At 40.1% G+C, this 19,854-nt stretch overlaps 1 protein-coding gene across 1 annotated transcript in view; it reads right to left on the minus strand.

Moving 5' to 3' along the window:
* TAFA1 (TAFA chemokine like family member 1) overlaps positions 1-19,854 on the minus strand; it is a 227,288-nt gene that overhangs the window by 37,948 nt on the left and 169,486 nt on the right. The window contains 2 exon segments of the mRNA XM_009981931.2: positions 7,968-8,013; positions 8,015-8,109. Coding sequence (XP_009980233.2) covers positions 7,968-8,013; positions 8,015-8,109 — 141 coding nt within the window.

Here is a 19,854-nt window from a genome sequence, read left to right on the forward strand (position 1 = left end):
GGATGAGAAGCTGACTCCTTGGATTTTAAAAAACATTCTTTCCCCCTTCTTCAAGAAATAAGAATTGATTGAAAGTATTTTCACAGAGTGGAAAAAAAAAAGGCTTTCTGGTGATACCACCTAAAGTACACATTAGATAAATAGAAACTATTGGAACTATTGGCTTTGTGACTGTGACCTGTTTTCACCTGATGTAAGTGTTGATAGATACAGGATTATATCTAACAAGCATTTACTAAGGACCTGACCCAAAGTCAATAGGAGTCTTTCATTTGACCCTACCAGGCTCCAATCCTGCACTCGTTCCAGGGAGAGCCAGGAAGTTGCCACATCTCCCGTGCCCATCTCTTAGCCAGTGCAAGCTGGGGTAGCACGGGTGCTGTGGGAGGATGGATGAGCTGAGCACCAGCTCAGGGACCCACGGGGGGATATGCTGCACCTCTGTACTGCAGGAACACAGCGCTCTTGAATTATGAATGCTAGCTCTACATTAGGCATCTTATCCATGATTCAAAAAAATACAAGAAATTAGCTCATGCCAACAGCGTGGCTGTACTTTCTGTCTGCCCAAGGAGTTACATAGTAGGTGAGACTTTTTCATTTGCAGGTCCTGGATGAGAGAAAGGAGGGCAAACACCAGCAAAGGGAACAAGTGCTGGTGAACACTGTCCTCTCCTGCTCCCACTATTGTGCATAGCAAAAGGAGGATGTGCAGTACCAACCATCCCGTAGCATGACTGGAGAGTGTGAGGTGCTGACCAGAGAGGCGTTAGAAGTCACGGTGCTCCCAATGGCCATTAGGACTTGTGTTTAGTTTGTTAATGCTGTCCTGAAGAAGTCTGATGTAAATTCACAGGGCTGCGTGGTGGCTAACAATGGATAATCCTCAAACTCATAGAAATCTGAAGTATGTACATGCACGTTAATATTTCATATATTACGGAATGATTTGAAACCTGATGTGGTCCAAAGCCAGCATGGGAGAAAGGGAGATACTGGATTAATTTCATTTTATTGTTCTGTATCAGTGAGTGATTCCTCTTTCCCTCGATGAATGACTGGTACAAAATAGGACAACAGACCATGGAGAGTTAAAACACTAGTCCTGCTGCTTTAGAGCCAATGTTTCAAATCTTGTGCTGCGGACAACATGGAACCAGATCATCTCAGATCTCTGCAGAGACCTTTCTTACAAGAATAATTTAGAGGGAGAGATACTGTGCAGCATTTAGTAGCACCTTCCTTTTTCCTTATTTGTTTTGACCAGTGTAAAACCTAAAAGCACAGGCAACATGAACAACCTTCATGAAAATCTCTTTGTGACTGATTTCAAAGCCAGTGCAGGTGCTTTACTGCTATTCCATACTCTGCGGTCCAACAAATTTCACAGATAATTGTGCAAGAAATATTGAGGCTACATCTGAAAGAGTTTAAAGAAGACTGGAAGAAGGCTGAAGAAAAGAGGACAGAAAAATGCAAGCATTAAAAAAATGTGTCCTGAGAGCATCATTGACTGTAACACAGTAAACTTCAGTATGGATGAACAGATTTTGTGTTCAAAACCCTCAAAGAATACATGGACATAACCACCTACTGATGGTGCAGAATGGTCAATACCACTGTGAATGGTACGGTACAAAGCACATTGTTTCACAGTATAAAAGTAACAGTATTAAAATTATAAATATCTGTATTTTTGTTACATTTTTATAGCAATCATATGAAGTATTAGAACTGAGAGAACATTATTAGAGCTTTTCTGTAAATGTTTACTCAGTAACCCATGGGTTCACTTAGCCTCTGTTCCCACCTCCTTCACACTGGCTATTTGTGACTGGTCTGTTTACTGATATTGTGGAAGGAACGTGAGCAGCTGCTGCAAAGTGCAGTGCAAAGTAAAAGTGTGTATCCTTACAGGGAATGGGGAACTTCCAAGTAGGAGGTTTTTCATATACTTTCAACTAGAGTGTAGAAAAGGTGGAGGACTCCCCGTCCAATCAAACATTGATGTTGTTTACACCAAGTACTAAAATGAACTGCTTAAAAAACCCTAAAACAACAAAACTACAACAAAGAAAAAATAAACGAAGTGGCCACAAGACTGTTTTGCTAATGAAAGCAACCAAAGAAAACTGCAAGTCATGTGTAGACAAGCCATAAAGGAAACAAACAAACAAAAGACATTAGTGTATTAATCAATTCCGTGCTGCCACTTGCTCATTGTTGCTCTCTAGCTCACACAGCCAACTTTATTCATGCCACAGAAGAGAATTTTAGATTGTTCAGGAAAGTGACATTAATTTTGCATGAGGATTTAGGTCAATGAGGAGTGAGAGGTGGACATTACAGTCCTGTCCCCTAATATGACAGTGTTGGTATAACCTTACATTGATACTGTCACAACAAGTTATTCTGAAGTTATGAAACCCTGTATGATGCCAAGATCTGGTAGAACCACCAAACTTGGAGCAGTCTGCAGCTTTTTATTTGAAGAGTGTCTTGGGTGTAAGAAAGCAAAAGCAAAAGAAACATAGCTATTCAGGAGGTAGTGTGAATGCAAATCCCTCAATAATATTGAAATATTTTGAGAATATGCTGAGTACGTCTAAAAAAGGTTCAAATAACAATTTTAAAGGTAGTTAAAGTCACATTTTTTCATCAGGGTTTCACTATGCTCAGTGCGTTCCATACTGAGAAGGAAGATGGGGCAGGAAAAGAAAGCTCTGATGAAGTAATGAACAAGATTAAGAACACCAGATACCTCCACATTATGCCATGAACAATAGAAGAAACCTTGGTTCCACTTGATGTAAAAGATATACTGGGAATGGTGAAAAATTCTAAACAGACAAATATCTATAAAAAAAGATAAAATATGAGATTTTTTCGTTTTGTTTTGTTTGGTTTGGTTTAGTGAATTCTTTCAGTTTTACGTGGAATAACAGAAAATTAACTTCAGAAAAAACAACTAGAATTTTGGAGCCGCTGACTGATGTTTATTCACAGAGGTGAACAGATTTTCTACAGGATGTAGGCTTGACACCTGAAAGGACAATCACCATGTGCCTACTGACCCTACCAGCAAGAGGCATTGCTATAAAGAAGCAGAGAACATTACTGGGAACATCTCTCTTAGATAACCGCAGTACCAAAACAAGAAATTGATTAACAAAGACAAAGGGATAAAAACCTCAACCCACAGGAGAAATTTTACTAGCCATGTGATGGCTAGCGAGGGGACAAATCTCAGCTGTTTGTGCTGACACCTGAGTGCCTTCACAGGCCCACAGAGCCTATTGCAGGAGGAGAAAAATTCAGGGCTTCTGGAACGAGAAAGACAAGCTGTTTGTAAATTTAGTGGAGAGGGAAGGTGCGAATTCAGAAGCGTGGCTAAGAAACCCTTGCAGAAATAGCCTGCGTATCACACAAAAAGTGCCTGCAGTAACAGGAAAACGAGAGAAAGGAGGTCCATCAAAGTGTGAAGCTAGAGGGGTCTGCACATTAGTCTGAGCTGCAAATTCAAGCCTTTGCTGGCCCCAGCTATCTCTGAAGTGTGTGGGAAGGATGGTCGATCGGGAGTTGTCCTGGTACCTCCAGAGAGCCAATGCGCACGCTGTGGTCCAACGGCATTCCTGCGGAGTTGGTTACTGATGCTCTAAGCTGCACAGGTCCCCTGTGCTCTGGAGGGAGCTGGGGGATCCCTGGACATGCTCGACATTGCTTTCTCCAGAAAAAGGGACCCTCTCAAGCTGCTGTAACACAAAGTAAATCCATTTGGGACTTGCTCTGGAGGAGTATTTGGGCAAATGGAGAAAATAGTAACAGCCACAACAGAGAGCTGAACAGACTGATGCCCATGGTTTGTGCTGCTGCCAAGTGGTACACAAGACAAATTGTAGGGAGGGAAGGGAGCGTTCAAAACCATCCTTCAAAAAAAAAAAAAAAAAGCCCTTGAAGCAGTGAAGGGAATCATGAAAGTAAATGTGCAACTGAAGAGGCAAAGAAACAGAAACTGACATCTCTGTTTCATGACAAGATTTGGCTTTGTTTTGCTACTATGTGATTCATTGCCGATTGAGGCAGGTTTTAGGACAGTGTCTACTGAATGAGCTGCAAGGAATAATTTATAACTTCTGAGGCTGTCACAGCCTGGCCTTACTTTACTTTTTTAAGATGAGGCCCCAAAGAAAAAGTTTTCTGGACTTGGCAGGAAGCAATGCTTGGGAATATACGGCAACTTCCCACCTTTCATAGCACCAGTAACACATACTCAGCCTGAATTTCAGCTCATTCAGGAGGAGGACTGCATACGTGGGTCCTAGGTGCTATGATGGTGTGCTACCCATGATCAGATCTCACAACAAGAGGACAAAAGGACCATTTATCACCCCTGATACTTATTAAAACGGTTATGCTGACTCCTACGTATAGTTGTATTCTCTCTTAAATGGAAAACAAAGCCAGCTCTCACACAGTCCCACCCACGCAGCCCGGTTGTGTCCTGAAGCAATGGCTGGTAGGAGTGGAAGGGAAGGCAATGCAATCTCTCCTCTGTAACAGAAACTCAAACTGTCAAGGCATCAGCATCAGATGACAAAATTGAATGAGAAACACAAAAGCTGGATTCTGATCCCATTAAGTCATAGTTAGGCCAATGGTATAAACTGGGCAAGGACTGAGGTTCAGCTTGCTTTATACGCACTACTAAATAGTCATCAGGTGGAGGTGGAGGCAATAATCATGACAGATGGGAGTCAAACTGCTAGCATGGGATCTCCCAGTCCTTGGCACCTCTCAAAGGTGATCAGTCTGTTCGAGTGTGAGTATACTGCTGTACCTGAACACCACGGATTTTTAATTAATGGAACCCAAGCAAGCTTTCTTAGTGACAGATTATGGCTTGAAATCATACAGTATAAACCCAGTGTGAGATTAAATCATAGAAGCATTGAATTATACAATGTCTTTGGTTCAAGGACCTTAAATTATCCACCCAGTTAGAACTCCCCTGCCATGGGCAGGGACACCTTTCACTAGATTCAGGTTTCTTGAAGCTTCATCCCACCTGGCCTTGAACACTTCCAGAGATAGGGCACCCACAACTTCTCTGGGCAAACGGGTTCCAGGTCTCAACAGCCTCAGAGTGAAGAATTTCTTCTTAGATCTAACCTAATCTACCCTCTTTCAGTTTAAAGCCATGCCCCTTGTCTGTCACTACACGCCCTTGTAAAAAGTTCCTCTCCAGCTTTCTTGTAGGCTCCCTTTAGGTACTGGAAAGATCTCTTCGGAGACTTCTCTTCTCCAGGCTGAGTAACCCCCAACTCTCTCAGCCTGTCTTCATAGGAGAGGTGCTCCAGACATCTGATCATCTTTGTGGTCTCCTCTGGACCCGCTCCAACAGCTCCATGTCCTTCTTGTGTTGGGACCCCAGAGTTGAACTCAGTACTGCAGATAGGGTCTCATGAGAGCAGAGTGGAGGCGCAAAATCCCCTTCCTCAGCCTGCTGGCCACACTTCTTGGATGCAGCCCAGGGTACACTTGGCTTTCTGGGCTGCGAGCTCACATTGCTGGCTCATGTTGAGCCTTTCATCAACCAACACCCCCAAGTCCTTCTCCTCAGGGCTTAATGGTCTTAATCCTTCCAATATGGTAGGTAAAGAAGGTAGAAAGTTGCAGATGACCTTCTGAAATGTCTTCATGTACAAAAGAAACAGCAAATCTCAAATCTTTTTGTGAGTTAAAGTACTGACGTCAATGGGACTCCCATGGGAAGTTTTGGGAGTTGTCTTAGCAAGAACAGAACCACTAAATAGGTCAAAGTTTTGACTTAAAACAGGTCAGTATGTCAAAGTTCCAAAGCAAAGTCTGGGATAATACAAAGGCCAAAGAAAATGCCCCTTCCATTAATTTTTACGAGCAGCATATTGGGCTTTTGAACTGTTCACCAGCCATCTACAAAAGAAGCTATGGCTGACTTACAACAACTAGACTTGAAAGGGGAAGACATTCCTTTGTAGTTCACGTTTGCTGGCTTTGAAGTCACTGTGAGTCTTACCAGTGACTTCAATGGGACTAGCTTTGCACTTTTATATTAGCCATTGTTTCATCCTTACTCCTTTCAAAATTCCAGACAATAACATTTCTTTTCATTGTAATCCTGACAGAGCAATTAGGCTCCAGTCCACACCTGCACCCAACTTTTTTCTTAACACAGCATTCTTTGAGCTCCTCTTCTCTGAACAGAATGATAAGATCTGAATTAACGGTGTCTCTCTGCTCTATCTGGTGTCTCTGTTTTTCATGACCTGCTGAAGAACATGAATTTCTTCAAGGCTTATACGGCTGATCTTTGGTTAAGACCAGCTGTAGGTTTCACCTAAGGTTCTATGAGTGTGCTTAACAGAAAAAGCAAAGCTTCTTTTTATCAGGGTAATTAAGCAATAACAGAATGACAGAATGTGGATTAAAGCATAATCATTCACAGGTGCATTCATAGCATGTTTTTAGTCATGAGTTCAGAAGCTGAATCACATTCCCAGGGAAACAAGCTATGAAATTCTGCTTCATAATTTGAAAATTTGAAAGCATTTTTGAAATAATAAGACATTTTCATTCTGTTTAATATATAAACCAGATATGTACACAACACAACTACTTGTTGAGAAAACATGAGGTTCTCAACCCTTCAAGGCACCCCCAATCTCTCATCTTTTTGGTGTTGAACATGTAAGCCTCAGAGCTTTTTCTACGCAATGCTCCAGTCCACAACAGTCACCAATTACTCTTGTCTAACTTCGGGCTACAACTGGACCAGCCCCTGCTCCCTTGGAGGTGCCTTTGCAGCATGAGATTGAGGAAAGGGATCCAGAAGAAACCATTTTTCCCATGTTTGCTTGTACCACTGCCTGCTCTCACTCACTTAAGGGGAAGGTGAATGCCAAACGATAGACTCAAAGAAGAAAGTTGGGTGCTTCCAAAACCTGCACCTACACCACCACCCTTGGAAGCCCAGCCACAGGAAGGACGAGGAGAGCCCAGGGAAGAGCCCACCTCGACCTCTAGCCCAAACAACCCTTGGGTCTTCGAAGCATGTTTGGGCTGTGAGGTGGTATAAACAATGGCACAGATGTTTACCATAAAGAATAGTGAGGAATTTTTACAAGATACTCTGTTTCACAAAGCTGCTGCACAGAGGCATTCTGCGGCACGGAGCAGCTTGTTTGGGAAGGGTAACTAATGGGATTAGTACCACTTACTCCCCGCCTTCTCATGCGATTTATGTTTTGTTAAGCACTACCAAGCCACGGCTCTCTCCCCAGTTGCTGCATGATTTCACCCTGCAGCAGTGGCAGGGGAGCCCCAGAGAGGGATACACCCCGTGGAGCCAGACCTGATAGGAAACCCAGACACAAATAAACACGATGTTTTCCTTCAGAAAAAAATCCCCATGACAAGAACAGCACCAGAGATTTCAGAAGACAAAGATTTTTTTCTCAGCTTTCTGCAGTGTTCGTTACAGGACAATACCACAGGATTCATCTATTTATCTTTCTTGCCACTGACTTTTCAAATGGCTAATTAAATTGAAATGAATGGCTGTTGTTCTTTGAAATATTTATGAATCAAAACTAATGTGGCACCAGGGGGGCCCCGCGAAGTGACGCAAGGGATAATTTTGTCCAGTTATTTATTAAGGGCTTAATCCTGCCACAGAATCTGTTATACTTATCTAAGTACATGTATTGAATGCTGTACTCTTATTTTTGTGAGTAAATCTTAATGTGACATGTGCACAGGACCATGAACTAAAATAGCAAGCAAGGTGGTGTAAATGTATGCTTATGTTTACAGATTTCCCTGTTTTGTCAAATAGAGAACACAACAAAGTTCCTATGCATAATCTATAGACTTAAAGCTATTTACTGGATGGTACACAAACAGAGACATATAACAGGAGCAGTACTTGCCATCAACACAGGAAGGTCTGTTTCTTGTAGTCCCAGCCACTTTCCCCAGGTAGACAGGAGCATTTTACTGTTTGTGATCTTTCCTCAAATCGATTCTTATTACAGCACTCTGTGTGCTGCTAAACTTCACACGTTCCTCCTTCTGGCAAAAAGAAAAAAAAAAAAAAAAAAAGAAAAAAAAGAAAAAAAAAAAAAAAAAAAAAAAAAAAAAAAAAAAAAAAAAAAAAAAAAAAAAAAAAAAAAAAAAAAAAAAAAAAAAAAAAAAAAAAAAAAGAAAAAGAGAATATTGACAGTCTGATTAGAAAGAGCAGCAGTGGCTAATCAAAGCACCCAGGCGTTGCTTCTGTCTGCATCTCTGCACAGCCTCTATACAGGTGGGACTACAACGTTATTTCTCCCATTATGCGTGCTCCTGAATAAGCCAAGTGCTGCTATACTTCAGTTTTAATAGGAAATGCAGATAAATGTCCCTCTACAGTAGATATAGCTTGCCTGTCTTATATTAGAAGCTTCTTTGACAACAGCAGAATTTTTGGCCTAAAAACGACCTTGTCAAGATCTGGTCCTGAAGAAATGTAGGCAGCATACCACAGTAACCTGCAACAACTGGTTGGGTGATTTTATGCTTGTAATACTGGAGGCCTCTTCCTCCAGATATTCCCTCGTACAAGGGTAGGGGCTAAGGGAATACATCTAGAAATAAGCTTTTTCTCCAATATTTGATTCCATACCAGTTCTCAGCCCTTAGAGAATGACAGTCAGCCTCTGCAAATTACAGGATGGTCCAACAGCACTTCCCTTTGCTACCCCACTCACTAAATTGGCAGTTTTAAGGGCAGGAAACATTCCCATTGTGTGCGAGATCATCAGGCTTAATTTGTCTGCTCCCTAATTGTTCTTTAGGAACATTTGCAATAGTTTGATTAGGTGGAGAACACAAAGCAGTGACAGACAGATAGACAATGGCTTAAGGTCTACACACACTTGGTGCTTGTGGCACATGCTATGCACAGAAACGAAGTGCCAAGTATATTATTCCCATTCACCTTAGCAGTGCAGTGCAAGGAGATGAGACACCACAGTGGGCTGATGCACTGCCCAAGCAATTTCTTGATTCCTCAGTTCAGATTTTATCTAGCTCATAATCACCAGGTATTTAATAGTGCCAGTCTGTTCCCCACAGATATTTGGCTACTTTATGAAACTGCAGCATAAATTTGGCAGGATTTGTTTAAACTTAGCACAAAACATCATGCAGAGCCTACTAAAGAGCAGGAGGTGTAAGAAGGTTTGCTAGAAAAGCATTACTACTTTATGCCACTATGAAATGCTAACTGTACATTGCTTTTACTATAGCATAAGAAGCATTATTCCTGTCTTTGGTGTTTACTCTTCTTTCTGAAACAACTTTGGGAGCTTTTGAATACTATAGTAACCCTGCAGCCAGGTAGGAGAATAAGCAATGCGGAGATGCTGATCCACATCTGGCTGTGAACAAGGGATTTTGGAAGAGGTCTGGGAGTCCAGTGGTATCTCTCTGCAGGAGCAAGTCTTGTTACCTGGTGATTCCACAAATGCAATATTTCTGTAGTGAAGCACTGGAGGAGACGGACACGGAGGAATCTCCCTTGACTATAAGCTGTTAAGGTCATACGGTGGTGTGCCATAAGGTGTACCCACAGTAATAAGTGGTACAAAAACTACCAATGAACAGGGACTCCACAAAGTGTGGAAATGTTTTATATTATTAAATTTTCAAACCATTGACCTTCCAGGGTGAGTCAGTGGATGAAAGCCTGTGAACATCCATTAGGGTAAATGAGCTTAGGTTGTGTGGTCGTGGGGTTAAGCACTGATGAGTTTGCAAGCATGAGACAAGACTAACTCTGCAGTAAATATTTAACTCATCTGGAGAGAAATGCTGCTTCATGTATTAGTTATCAGGTGCATTTGGCCCACTGACACTAGCTTTTTGAAAGCCAATAGGTGCCACAGAAGAGAGATCCCAACAATTCAGAAAGCCATCATCTGACAAACGATCTTTTAAGTGTCTCTTAGGAGTGAGAGGAACTGTGACAATCAGCTCAGCCCCAAATGGTCGTATTTTTCTATGAAGCATTTCTTCAGATAAACTCCCTGTTCCCCCATCCAAATCACACTGAAAGCAATGAAAAGATTCTCATTGGCTTAACTCATCTTGTGGTCATGCCGTAAGAGAAGAAAGATTTATGATTTTATTGATTGCAACCTCAACAATAAAGATAATGTACGCAGTAATAAGTGTTTCTAATTTTAGACTACATAGGCTGTATGGTAAAGATCTGTGAAAAAGCTAAAGGCTTAATTTTGTCTATTAATTTGCTGTATGAGTACTAATAACCACATGAGCTAGTCTTGCTTGTTTGGTTATCTGTTCAAAATAATGGGTTGTGGTGTATGAGCTTTATAACGCCTTTAATTGTTATGTGGAAGCTCAAGTTGCTGCAGCAATAAAGAATTTAACTCAAAGTGTATAGTTGTTTCAGAGCAGCAAAACATAATGAAACTATAAAAGCAATGAAAAAAACACTTTTTTTTTTTTTACCACTAGACAGTTAAGTACATTAATTGGAACTTTTATCTGCATGGAATATAACTGTAATGCAAATAATAATAATAACAACAGTAACAAAAAGACCCTTTATAGTGCTGACACAGAACAAAAAATCCATCTCACATGGAGAAAGTTGGGTATGTTACACACCCAGTTTTCCTGGAAAATTTGTTAAGTGGGATCACATTTTTCCATTAAAGCATGTTTAGCCTACGAAGGACTACTGGACAGCATTGCATGCAATGTGTTTTGCTGGTGTATATTTTAGCAACCATGTATACACATGTTAGACTTTCTAAAAGCCATATCTGAAATGCGAATAGATAGTGGTACCCACACAAAAATGATCGGACACAGACTAGGAAAAAACCTCATTGAAACAGCACACTGGATTATGTTAGTCACAGAAATATATATCCCACAAATATACTAGGGGACGCACGCACACGTTCAACTTAACTGACTATTGCAGCTGTACAGATGCGGAGACAAGTTAGAGCAGGGAGAGGAACATGAAACAATCCAGTTTCCACCGAAAAAAAAATTTAACATGTTTAACATGTATATGTGATGTATGTATTCATTGTGTTATTTTTATTTTTTGCTTCCAACTTTCAGTTTTTCTGAGGGGGATGGGAGGATAGGGACAGCACCAAGAAATGCCGTAATACCAACAGCTAAGGACTTCTGCTCCTGATTTAATGATTTTTTCTCAGTGGTTCTTCTAGATTATGGAAGACATAGTGAGATGTTACAGTGCTGGGAGTCCTAAAAAAAACATGAATTATTGACCTGATAGGCTGTGAGTGCAGCAAAAGTTCAAATCCTTGTCACAAAACCCAGAAATGTCTTTTTCTGGAAGTTTATGGTCTATCGAGCTAAGGTAGCTTCTGGCTTTGTTTCCACAATAACAGCCTCATCCAACTCATTCGAGTCAATAGAGGATTTGTCACTGATCTTAAAAGGAGAGGAAAGGGCCCTAAAATCCTCTAAGTAAGTGTCTTCTGAATGTTTTGTTGACAGTTACATTTCATGAAGTGGCTCCTTCATCCACCTGGTACGAAAAATAGCTTATGTGATTTTTAATTCCCTCCTGCCCCAAGAAATAAGAAAAGAGATTAAAGATGAAATAGGAACTTGCAAATCAGAAATAGCTTTGCTCTTTCTACAAGAAGCTTCAGAGGTAAATGAAAATGTCCTAACGTGGCTTACACCCTCTTCACACCAAGCATTAGCAGGACTTGATAGTAAGAACAGCCGACTCTTTATGGGCATTCAGTTCACAGGATGCCCTGAACTTTGCATGAAGGAAATGCGGTGCCTACCAAAGCAAGAGGGACAGAACTGGCTGCTGGGAAGGATTCTGGGCCGTTGAAGATGCAGCTATCTGTGGCATTGCAACTCTGCTCATATTTCATAGCCTTTCGGAAGTCTTTGTTCTGCATAGGCTTAAAATACAGAACTGTAGAAATTGTCCATCATCATGATGGAAATTATCAACTACTGTAAAAGAGGGACAACTGTTTGTTACTCCTGCAAATGGTTTAATTCTAAATGGAGGACACTAAACTCCTGAAAACATGCTCACTTTTATTCTATTATAAAGCCACCTTAAGTTTACACACTGCAGAGTGAAATATTTTATCATAAGTAAGAACCTAGTGTGGGTGGCTGTGATTTAAAATATCTAATCATCTATAGGGTCTGAGTGCATGCCTGGCAGAAGCCAAAAAGCCATCTTCTAGTCATCTCTGTTTTTTATATCTCTAGCTGAGAGGTAATAATAAAAGCATATTTTGCACTTCAAAATTATAACTCGCCTCTGTATTCTAGCCAAGCCTGAACTTATCAGTAAACAAACATAAAAAAGGCAAACAGCAGTACTGATTTGTGTTATACATTGTGGAAGCCATTAACTATGACTCAGGTAGCAAAACTTATACGTTCTCTCTTTGACAGTGATGACAATTTAATAGTATTTGACTCCGCTGACTTACATGGAGCATCCTGCAGCAATGAGAGAGGTTGTTTATCATTTTGATAAACATGTTTTCATTTCCTCCTTGGCTGCACGTATGTGATCAGAAGTCTAAGGCCATCAAGAATTCACTTATTCTGGCCACCAGGCAGACATTAAGCTATTCAGGACCATCTGTGCTTGAAATGAGTTCCACTTAATGGACCTTCCTAGGGCAGGTCAGTCATAATGAATGCATGTGTGCATGAATGCATGAGCAAAGCACCGCTTAGGTGAGACATCTTGGGCTGTTCAGTGCAGGCACAGACGGCTGATAGATAAGATATGCCTTTCTTTTTGGGGTCGTACGCTCAGTGATTTTAGAATTCAGATCCTCTGTTACATTTGCTTCTATCTCAGCGTCAACGCTCCGTGTAACCTAATCCAGTTGAAGGTTGTTGTAGGAACTTGTTCATGTTACTCACAAAAAAATAGTGTCACCCAAACAACTGCATAGGCTTTGCTGGTGAAATTCTGCCCTCTGTTACACTATAAGCCACTTACCATGGGAATATAAGCAAAAGAAATCATATAGACCAATTCTGTCAACATCTCTAGAGAGTTCCTTAGAACTATGACTGTTTTTTCTAGCTCTGTTTATTTACAGAGCCTCAGCTAGACATGTTCCAGTGTTGTCATCCTGTTTGGGGTCATATACCCAGTGATGTTATTCTCATAAATGCTAAAGTATATGCAGATGTTGCTAGACCTAGGCGATCACAGAAAACTTTAGAGAGAATTGAAGCTCTTTAGACTTCAAGCAAATGTTTAACAACATGACAGTAAAAAAATTCTTCAGATAATTGAAGACTGTCTGAAAAGGTGCCTATAGAATCTAATGGGTAAAAAATTTGCCACCTCATGTCTTTATACAAACATCTTAGAAACAAAAAAATGCAATCCTGTGATAGCCATTTTTACATTTGCTAAAAGAATTCAGATTTGGGGGCTGCAGTTTGAAGAGTTTGCAGTTTGAACAAGCTTTGGAAACTTCCCAGGTGTAATTAATACATTCATAAGCTTTAATCAAAATGTTTACGCCAGCTAATGTGCCAGAACTACAGACTACACTGTGCTCAGGGGAAAATACTATACTTTATTTTACTTTAAGAAATAATAAGCCTCTACTACGTTACTTACAAAACAACGTTTTTGCTTCTGACGGGGATATGTAACAGATGGATAAAAAAGTCCCATGTTCCTCCACGAGCCACTTCATAAGTGAACAAATAAAAGACTTCTCTTAGCCACAGTGCAATTACGCTCCAATTTGTGTTTTACGTATAATTCGCTGACGTTCTGTATCTGCTCTAGAAGGAAAAGGATCAAGCCTACAGGATGCATTTCTGCACACAGCGGAGTGTGCCTTTCTGTGCATGGAGAGTGACGATGGCTGCAGAGCAATCAGACGGGGCTTAGAGTCTTCACTCAATTTTATAAGGTCGAGGCTAACTGCACCTCAGGTGCCTGAGTGCTATCAGTTCCAATGAAGTTACAAACCAGCTGAATTTGGCCCATGAACTTTTAAGTGGCACAAAGGTACCATCGGGAAATGGACCCGAGTATAAAAAGTTAGCATTAAGCCCTAGTTAATTCTTTTCCATTATGACAACTGATACACACGGATTCATGGGCTAGTCATTATATAGGGAGTTACAATAACTGTGGGAATCTGTAACGTGCCACACACGCTCCGCAAGCCTTCTGGTTATATACTGCATATTATTTGCCCAGTGGATCAAAATAGACTGCAGTGGTCTATTTCCTAAATGTATATTTATATTTTCATTAATATTCAGTATTTTCATTGTTCATTATGTGGGATCTACATCACTTTCAGTTAGGGAAGGCTCTATGCAACTGCAGCAACATAAGCCATTCCTGCTGTGAGTCATTAAGTTTTAGGGTGGGATACTATCTTCTCGAATGTTGTTGCTATGAAAGGGTTCTGAAGACACAGGGCATCTCCTCTAAAGAAAATGCTTTTTGTTTACAAAACACCAGAATAAGTAGTTCCAGGAGGTATGTGGTTAGTGAAATTTGGTTTCCAACGGATTTGCATCTTGTGGTTCATTTTAAACTCCAATTGAAGCTTCTTTTGACATCTAGTTCACTTAAAAGAGTACTCATGGAGCTCACAGCTCAGCCAGGAGCCCATGGGACTCTTTCCTGGTGGGTGGTGCAACACTCTCGTTCGATTCAGGCCCTGATTCCTGCATCACTGATACAACACCACTATTTCTAGTAAGACCAGAAATGTTATTGTCTTGGTTCATGTTGACCCACTGCACATGTGGTCAGAGTCTGGAGAAGAACTGCTGGACAAAGCAGGTCAGGTACAGACGGAAATTAATTTCATACTAAGCCAAAGTTTTGATTGATTCTGGAGTCAGCATTCAAAAGCTAAGAGAGGCAATGTGCATCCTGCACAGGCATCTCTGGTTATTTATGATGCTATAACACAATTTCCTATGACTACTTTTGACAGAAAAGGCCATTTCCATGAAATCAAACTTTTCTACAAAAATCCGTAACAAAAGAATTTCTAGAGAAAAATAATATCTTTAAAATATTTTGTTCAGTAGAATGTTAATATTTCATTTGAATAGTAACTCTTCTTTTCTTTTCATTTGTATTTTATTTCCTATTCAGTATAATAGGGGAAGCAGGGATATGCAAAGCTCTAATTAGCACATGGATTTGTAGTCTTTCACAATTTTCTACTAATGCTGTCTACCATCAGCCACAGGAGGCTTTTTATCTGAGAGATTTACAGATTCTTATACTTAAACTCAGAATAGACTGATCCTCAAGAACTGGTTTATTCGCAGAAATTAAAAATAAGTCTTTTTTTTAGCAGAGAACCGGTACAGATTCTACTCTTGTATTCACAAAGAAAACCCAGAGCACACCAGTGTATAAGATGTGGGTGGATCTAGGGCAGGCTTATGGATTTCCATATCAAACCAATATACACACCAGAGAATAGGTCTTTCTATTAAAGAGCCTTGCAAATTGATCTCCTGAGAAATTTGCACAGGACCTTATTCTTATGCATATTTAAAAAACAAAAAAATCTGTTAAAGATGAATCAAAGGAAAAATGGTATCCCAAAAAACAAGGCAGTCTTCCAGCAGCTACTGCCTCTGGCACATTGCATCTCAAACTGCAGTGCGATAACCAGCGTCGGCTGAGGTATCCAAGAGGACAACAGGGCAAGAGTGGCTGGAGAGGAATGCTGATGAGGAATCTGCTTCTAGCTCTTATCGAAGCAGAGTTATGGCTAGTTTTAATTATGATTTTGCATGCACGTGTACAGTATACACCTACACCAAAATGACAGAGTTTATGAGAAAAATCTCACCCATTGTGTGTGTATGCTGTCCCTGACAGGCAGCAGAGCGAAGGCCATCAGGCAGAGCTGCCTGCAGAGGACCATACACATACCCCACACGTTTGATTGCTTTTTTGTCATGGGGAGTATTGAAAGTGAATTGTAATAGGTACTATTAGCATTCTTGTATTGATGAACTACAAAAAGCAGATATGTAGCCCACAAGGCAGCCAAGAATCCAATGTTCTCCTAGTGGGGATCTTCAGTCTTTTAATGAGATTTTTTTACTTCAAAGGGAGAACAACTTACAGCAGGTTTGAGAAATGGAGGTTAGAAAATTAGAAGTTCTGGTGGGATTTACAGCTCTGAAATGCCATTAAGAGATGCATATGAAAAGGCAGGATTTCGAAAATTCAGAAAGAGAAGAATGTTATTTTTGAGAAATAACTTAAGTTCCATAACAAAAAGTAATAGGCATTATGACTCTAAATTTCATTGGCTTTCAGTGAGATATGACACTCCTAAAGGTCTATATCACTTGTAAATGGGATTTTGTGGTCTAAATGATGTAGGCCTAGTAAGGCTGAGCATAAAATCTGGAATTATCTTTAAAAGAATCTTGCCCTTAGTCACTTGGGTGGTTTGGAAAATTTAATATCCGATTTGTCAGAGAGAATAAAAAAAACCCACAGTTTGGGCAAAATAGATGTAATACGCTGCATTGAAGCAGTGCTCCTCCTTTAACTTAAACTGCAGCCAGCAGAATAAAACTAGAGATTAAAAAGACCTACTATGCTATTCTGATCACTGCTTTGCAGCTGCACAGTTCTTCCCCAGAACAAATTTTCTAGGTAACATAGCTGTGGAGAAATGAACATTGCTGCTGCTGAACAGAAATGAACATTTCCAATAGTGACATCTCCAGTTCCTTGCCAGAGGACAGTAAAAATCCAAAGTGGAATTAGGCCTGAAAACATCCTAAAAACAAAATTTGAGTGAACCACAGAATATTGTTCTTGGGGCCTCAAAACACTGTTCTTCTAACTGCTGCCAGCAAAAGGCCTCCAAACAATGGATGTTCGGTTAAATGAGTCTTAGAAAAGGCACACAATGAAAGAAAGATAGGATAACTCTCTTTTCATATGGAATAATTAGACTGATAAGAAATATGTGATTTAGATACAGCTGCTGCTGAAAAATGAATATAGAAGCGTGCATGAGAAGTAGTTACTAAGAAAGGATTTAGAAATTATTCTATGTCAACCATGTGAGCACTGGTCCTAACAGAGCCTGGCTTTCGCCCAACAACAGGCTTTCCCCAAGCACCTTGATGTTTCCAGATCTCTAAAACTGCCTGATCCTTTTATTAAATGCCTTTATTTTCAGCCTATTCTCCAAATTAGGAAACTTTATTACTTTTCCCTTCAAACTCAAGAGACCCAAAATTGCTTATCATACTCATAACACACCCTTTACTGTTTCATATGATACATAAAAATCTCACTTTTAGGATTTCTTCTTCATAAATAAATCTACTGATTACAAAGAAGACCAGCAATAACCAACTTCAAAATTCAGGCTTTCAGTAGAGGCAAAATGATGGAAGAGCAGAACAATACTGTTATATACAGTTTGTCTTCTGATATGATTGCTGCAGATAAATTCATCCCCAGATAATTTTACCCACTAAGGTGATTAGCCTATGGAGAGTCTATGATGGGTTTACGGAGCAGTTACATAGTTTATGGTAATGCTCTTGTCATGCTTTATAAATGTGTGAGGTGGGTTTTATGAAGTAGTTAGATAAGGGGTGGTGAAAGTAATGTGATCCATAAAGAATGTACAGTGATGAGGAGCTAGAATTGCAGAGATACTATAGACAGGCTGATATAGAGAATTATACCCAGTGTAGAAGCCGCATTAATCTTCCGAAGGATGGCAATAAATAAAATAACAAGGAGGAATGGGACTAAAACCATTTGGCCAATGTATAAAACTGAGATGTTAGGGAGGGATCAAAGTGAAGATGTTTTGAGTAGAATCTCTTACAGACAAGTTGCCTTGTTATAGTGGCAGTAAACATTTTTGTCAATGGGGTTGACCACATGTTACAAAATCCACAAAAAGGAAAACAAAGGACCATAAGTTACAGCATATGCAATGAAAATGTCAGTGTACAGGTGCTGTGTGCCATGAGCAGCAGCAGTAAATTCTATACTTTGCTGTAGCTAAGCAATGTCAAGCAATCACTTCTCAGTCATTTTTCAGCGGACAAGTGTGCACATTATCCCACTCCATGTATTCCTAGCGTCATTCACACTGTGACCACCAGCAGCTGGTCCTGCAGTTGAGTAGAAAAGGATACCTTTGCCAGGAACTAACTGTACAATGGTATGGAAGAACAGAGGATGGAACTGAAGGAATGGAAGCAATGAGTTGTTTTTGCATCGAAAACGTTTTGCACTGCATACATTATCCATAGCAGAAGAACCTGGTAGCCTCCAGCCTAAGGAATTTATAACACACTCATTACTGAACCTTATTTAGCTTGAGGCAGAGTCAAACACTTCAGTAAACGTTACAGACTGGATACGTGAACAGCAATATTTTAATTTTCAGGCTACTATACTGTGGTTATAAATTAACAAGTTAAAAAAACTCTCTCCCAGAACAATCTATTTCCTTCAGACCTAAGCATGATTAAGCTGTTTTACTACCAGTCAGGACCTAAGTAAGTCTGAGGAAGAGAGAGGGAAGCAGAGGATGACGTGGGATTCAGATCTTACTGTCTTCAAAATTTAACTCTTCATTGCAGCCACTTCTATGGGAAGCCTTAGTGGAAGGGTGCTTGTCTCCTCCTCACCAAAATTTTAAGGGAGAGGACACTGGCAATATTTTACTTCATGATAACGCTCAGTTCCTCTTATTTTCTTCTTTTTGTTTTGTTTCAGTGACATTTGTCTCAAACAAAACAAGTCTGACTGATTTTCTCTTTTTTCAAACTACTTTAAACATTCCCCAAACCTCTTTTCCTACAGTCACTATCCTGAACTGCCTTTTTTTGTGTGTGTGAGTCTCCATGTTTTGATGTCTCTCTCCTCCCTGTTTCTGTTGATGAGCAATATTTTATTTCCTGTCACCTTGATTTGCTCTGTCTTTCTGCTCCAGCTCTCAATATACAATTCTAACCCTGATTTATTCTGGTTCTCCTCTCTCTCTTTTTACCTTTTTTGTAACTGCATTGAATGTTTTTCTCTTTGACAATTTCTTTCTCGTCTCTCTTGAAGCTCCTGGTGAACAACACAATGCAGTACTACCTCCTAATAATTGATCATCTGGCTCCTGTTCAGATTTGTACTGCTTCTTTGAATACATGTGCAATTCAGTTCACTCTGTTCCCTTATAATGTGAATAAAAAGGGCTGCATACTTGAGTGGAAATACATGAAGTCTAGTGAGCAAATAATTTCCTACTTTGAAAGCAACGTGTGATACATTACAGCATTGGCTTGAAATTCATATTAATTTATTTTTTATTAGTTAAACAGTAGCAGTGCACAGGGAGCTCTGCAGTTAGCAGAACCAAAGAGGCCAGGCAGAAAATGCGTTTATTTTTCTCTCTCCTGTTTACCCTTGGTAATGATCCGTATTCATCCAAACACTATCTTGAGAATTTGGAATCAGATTTTTTAATTTAAAGTTAGTTTTTAAGCAAATGGTTCTCCTTCCCTCGATTCTTCTTAAGCTTGTCCCGATGCATGTCCAGCTTTGTCTGCTTTCGAGGTAGGCAGAAAAACCCCATTTCATTCAACTCCAAATGTTTTGCCTCAGATGGTTCAGGTTTAACTGCCATTCCATGGGGTTCACATGCACCCAGGGTGTGCAGCTCCAGGTGACCCCCACCAAAGAAACTACCCTAATGCTCTGAGAGCCCTCAGTTCAGC

The sequence above is a fragment of the Tauraco erythrolophus genome, chromosome 12, assembly GCF_009769465.1.
Source record: "Tauraco erythrolophus isolate bTauEry1 chromosome 12, bTauEry1.pri, whole genome shotgun sequence".
NCBI classification, from domain to species: Eukaryota; Metazoa; Chordata; class Aves; order Musophagiformes; family Musophagidae; genus Tauraco; species Tauraco erythrolophus.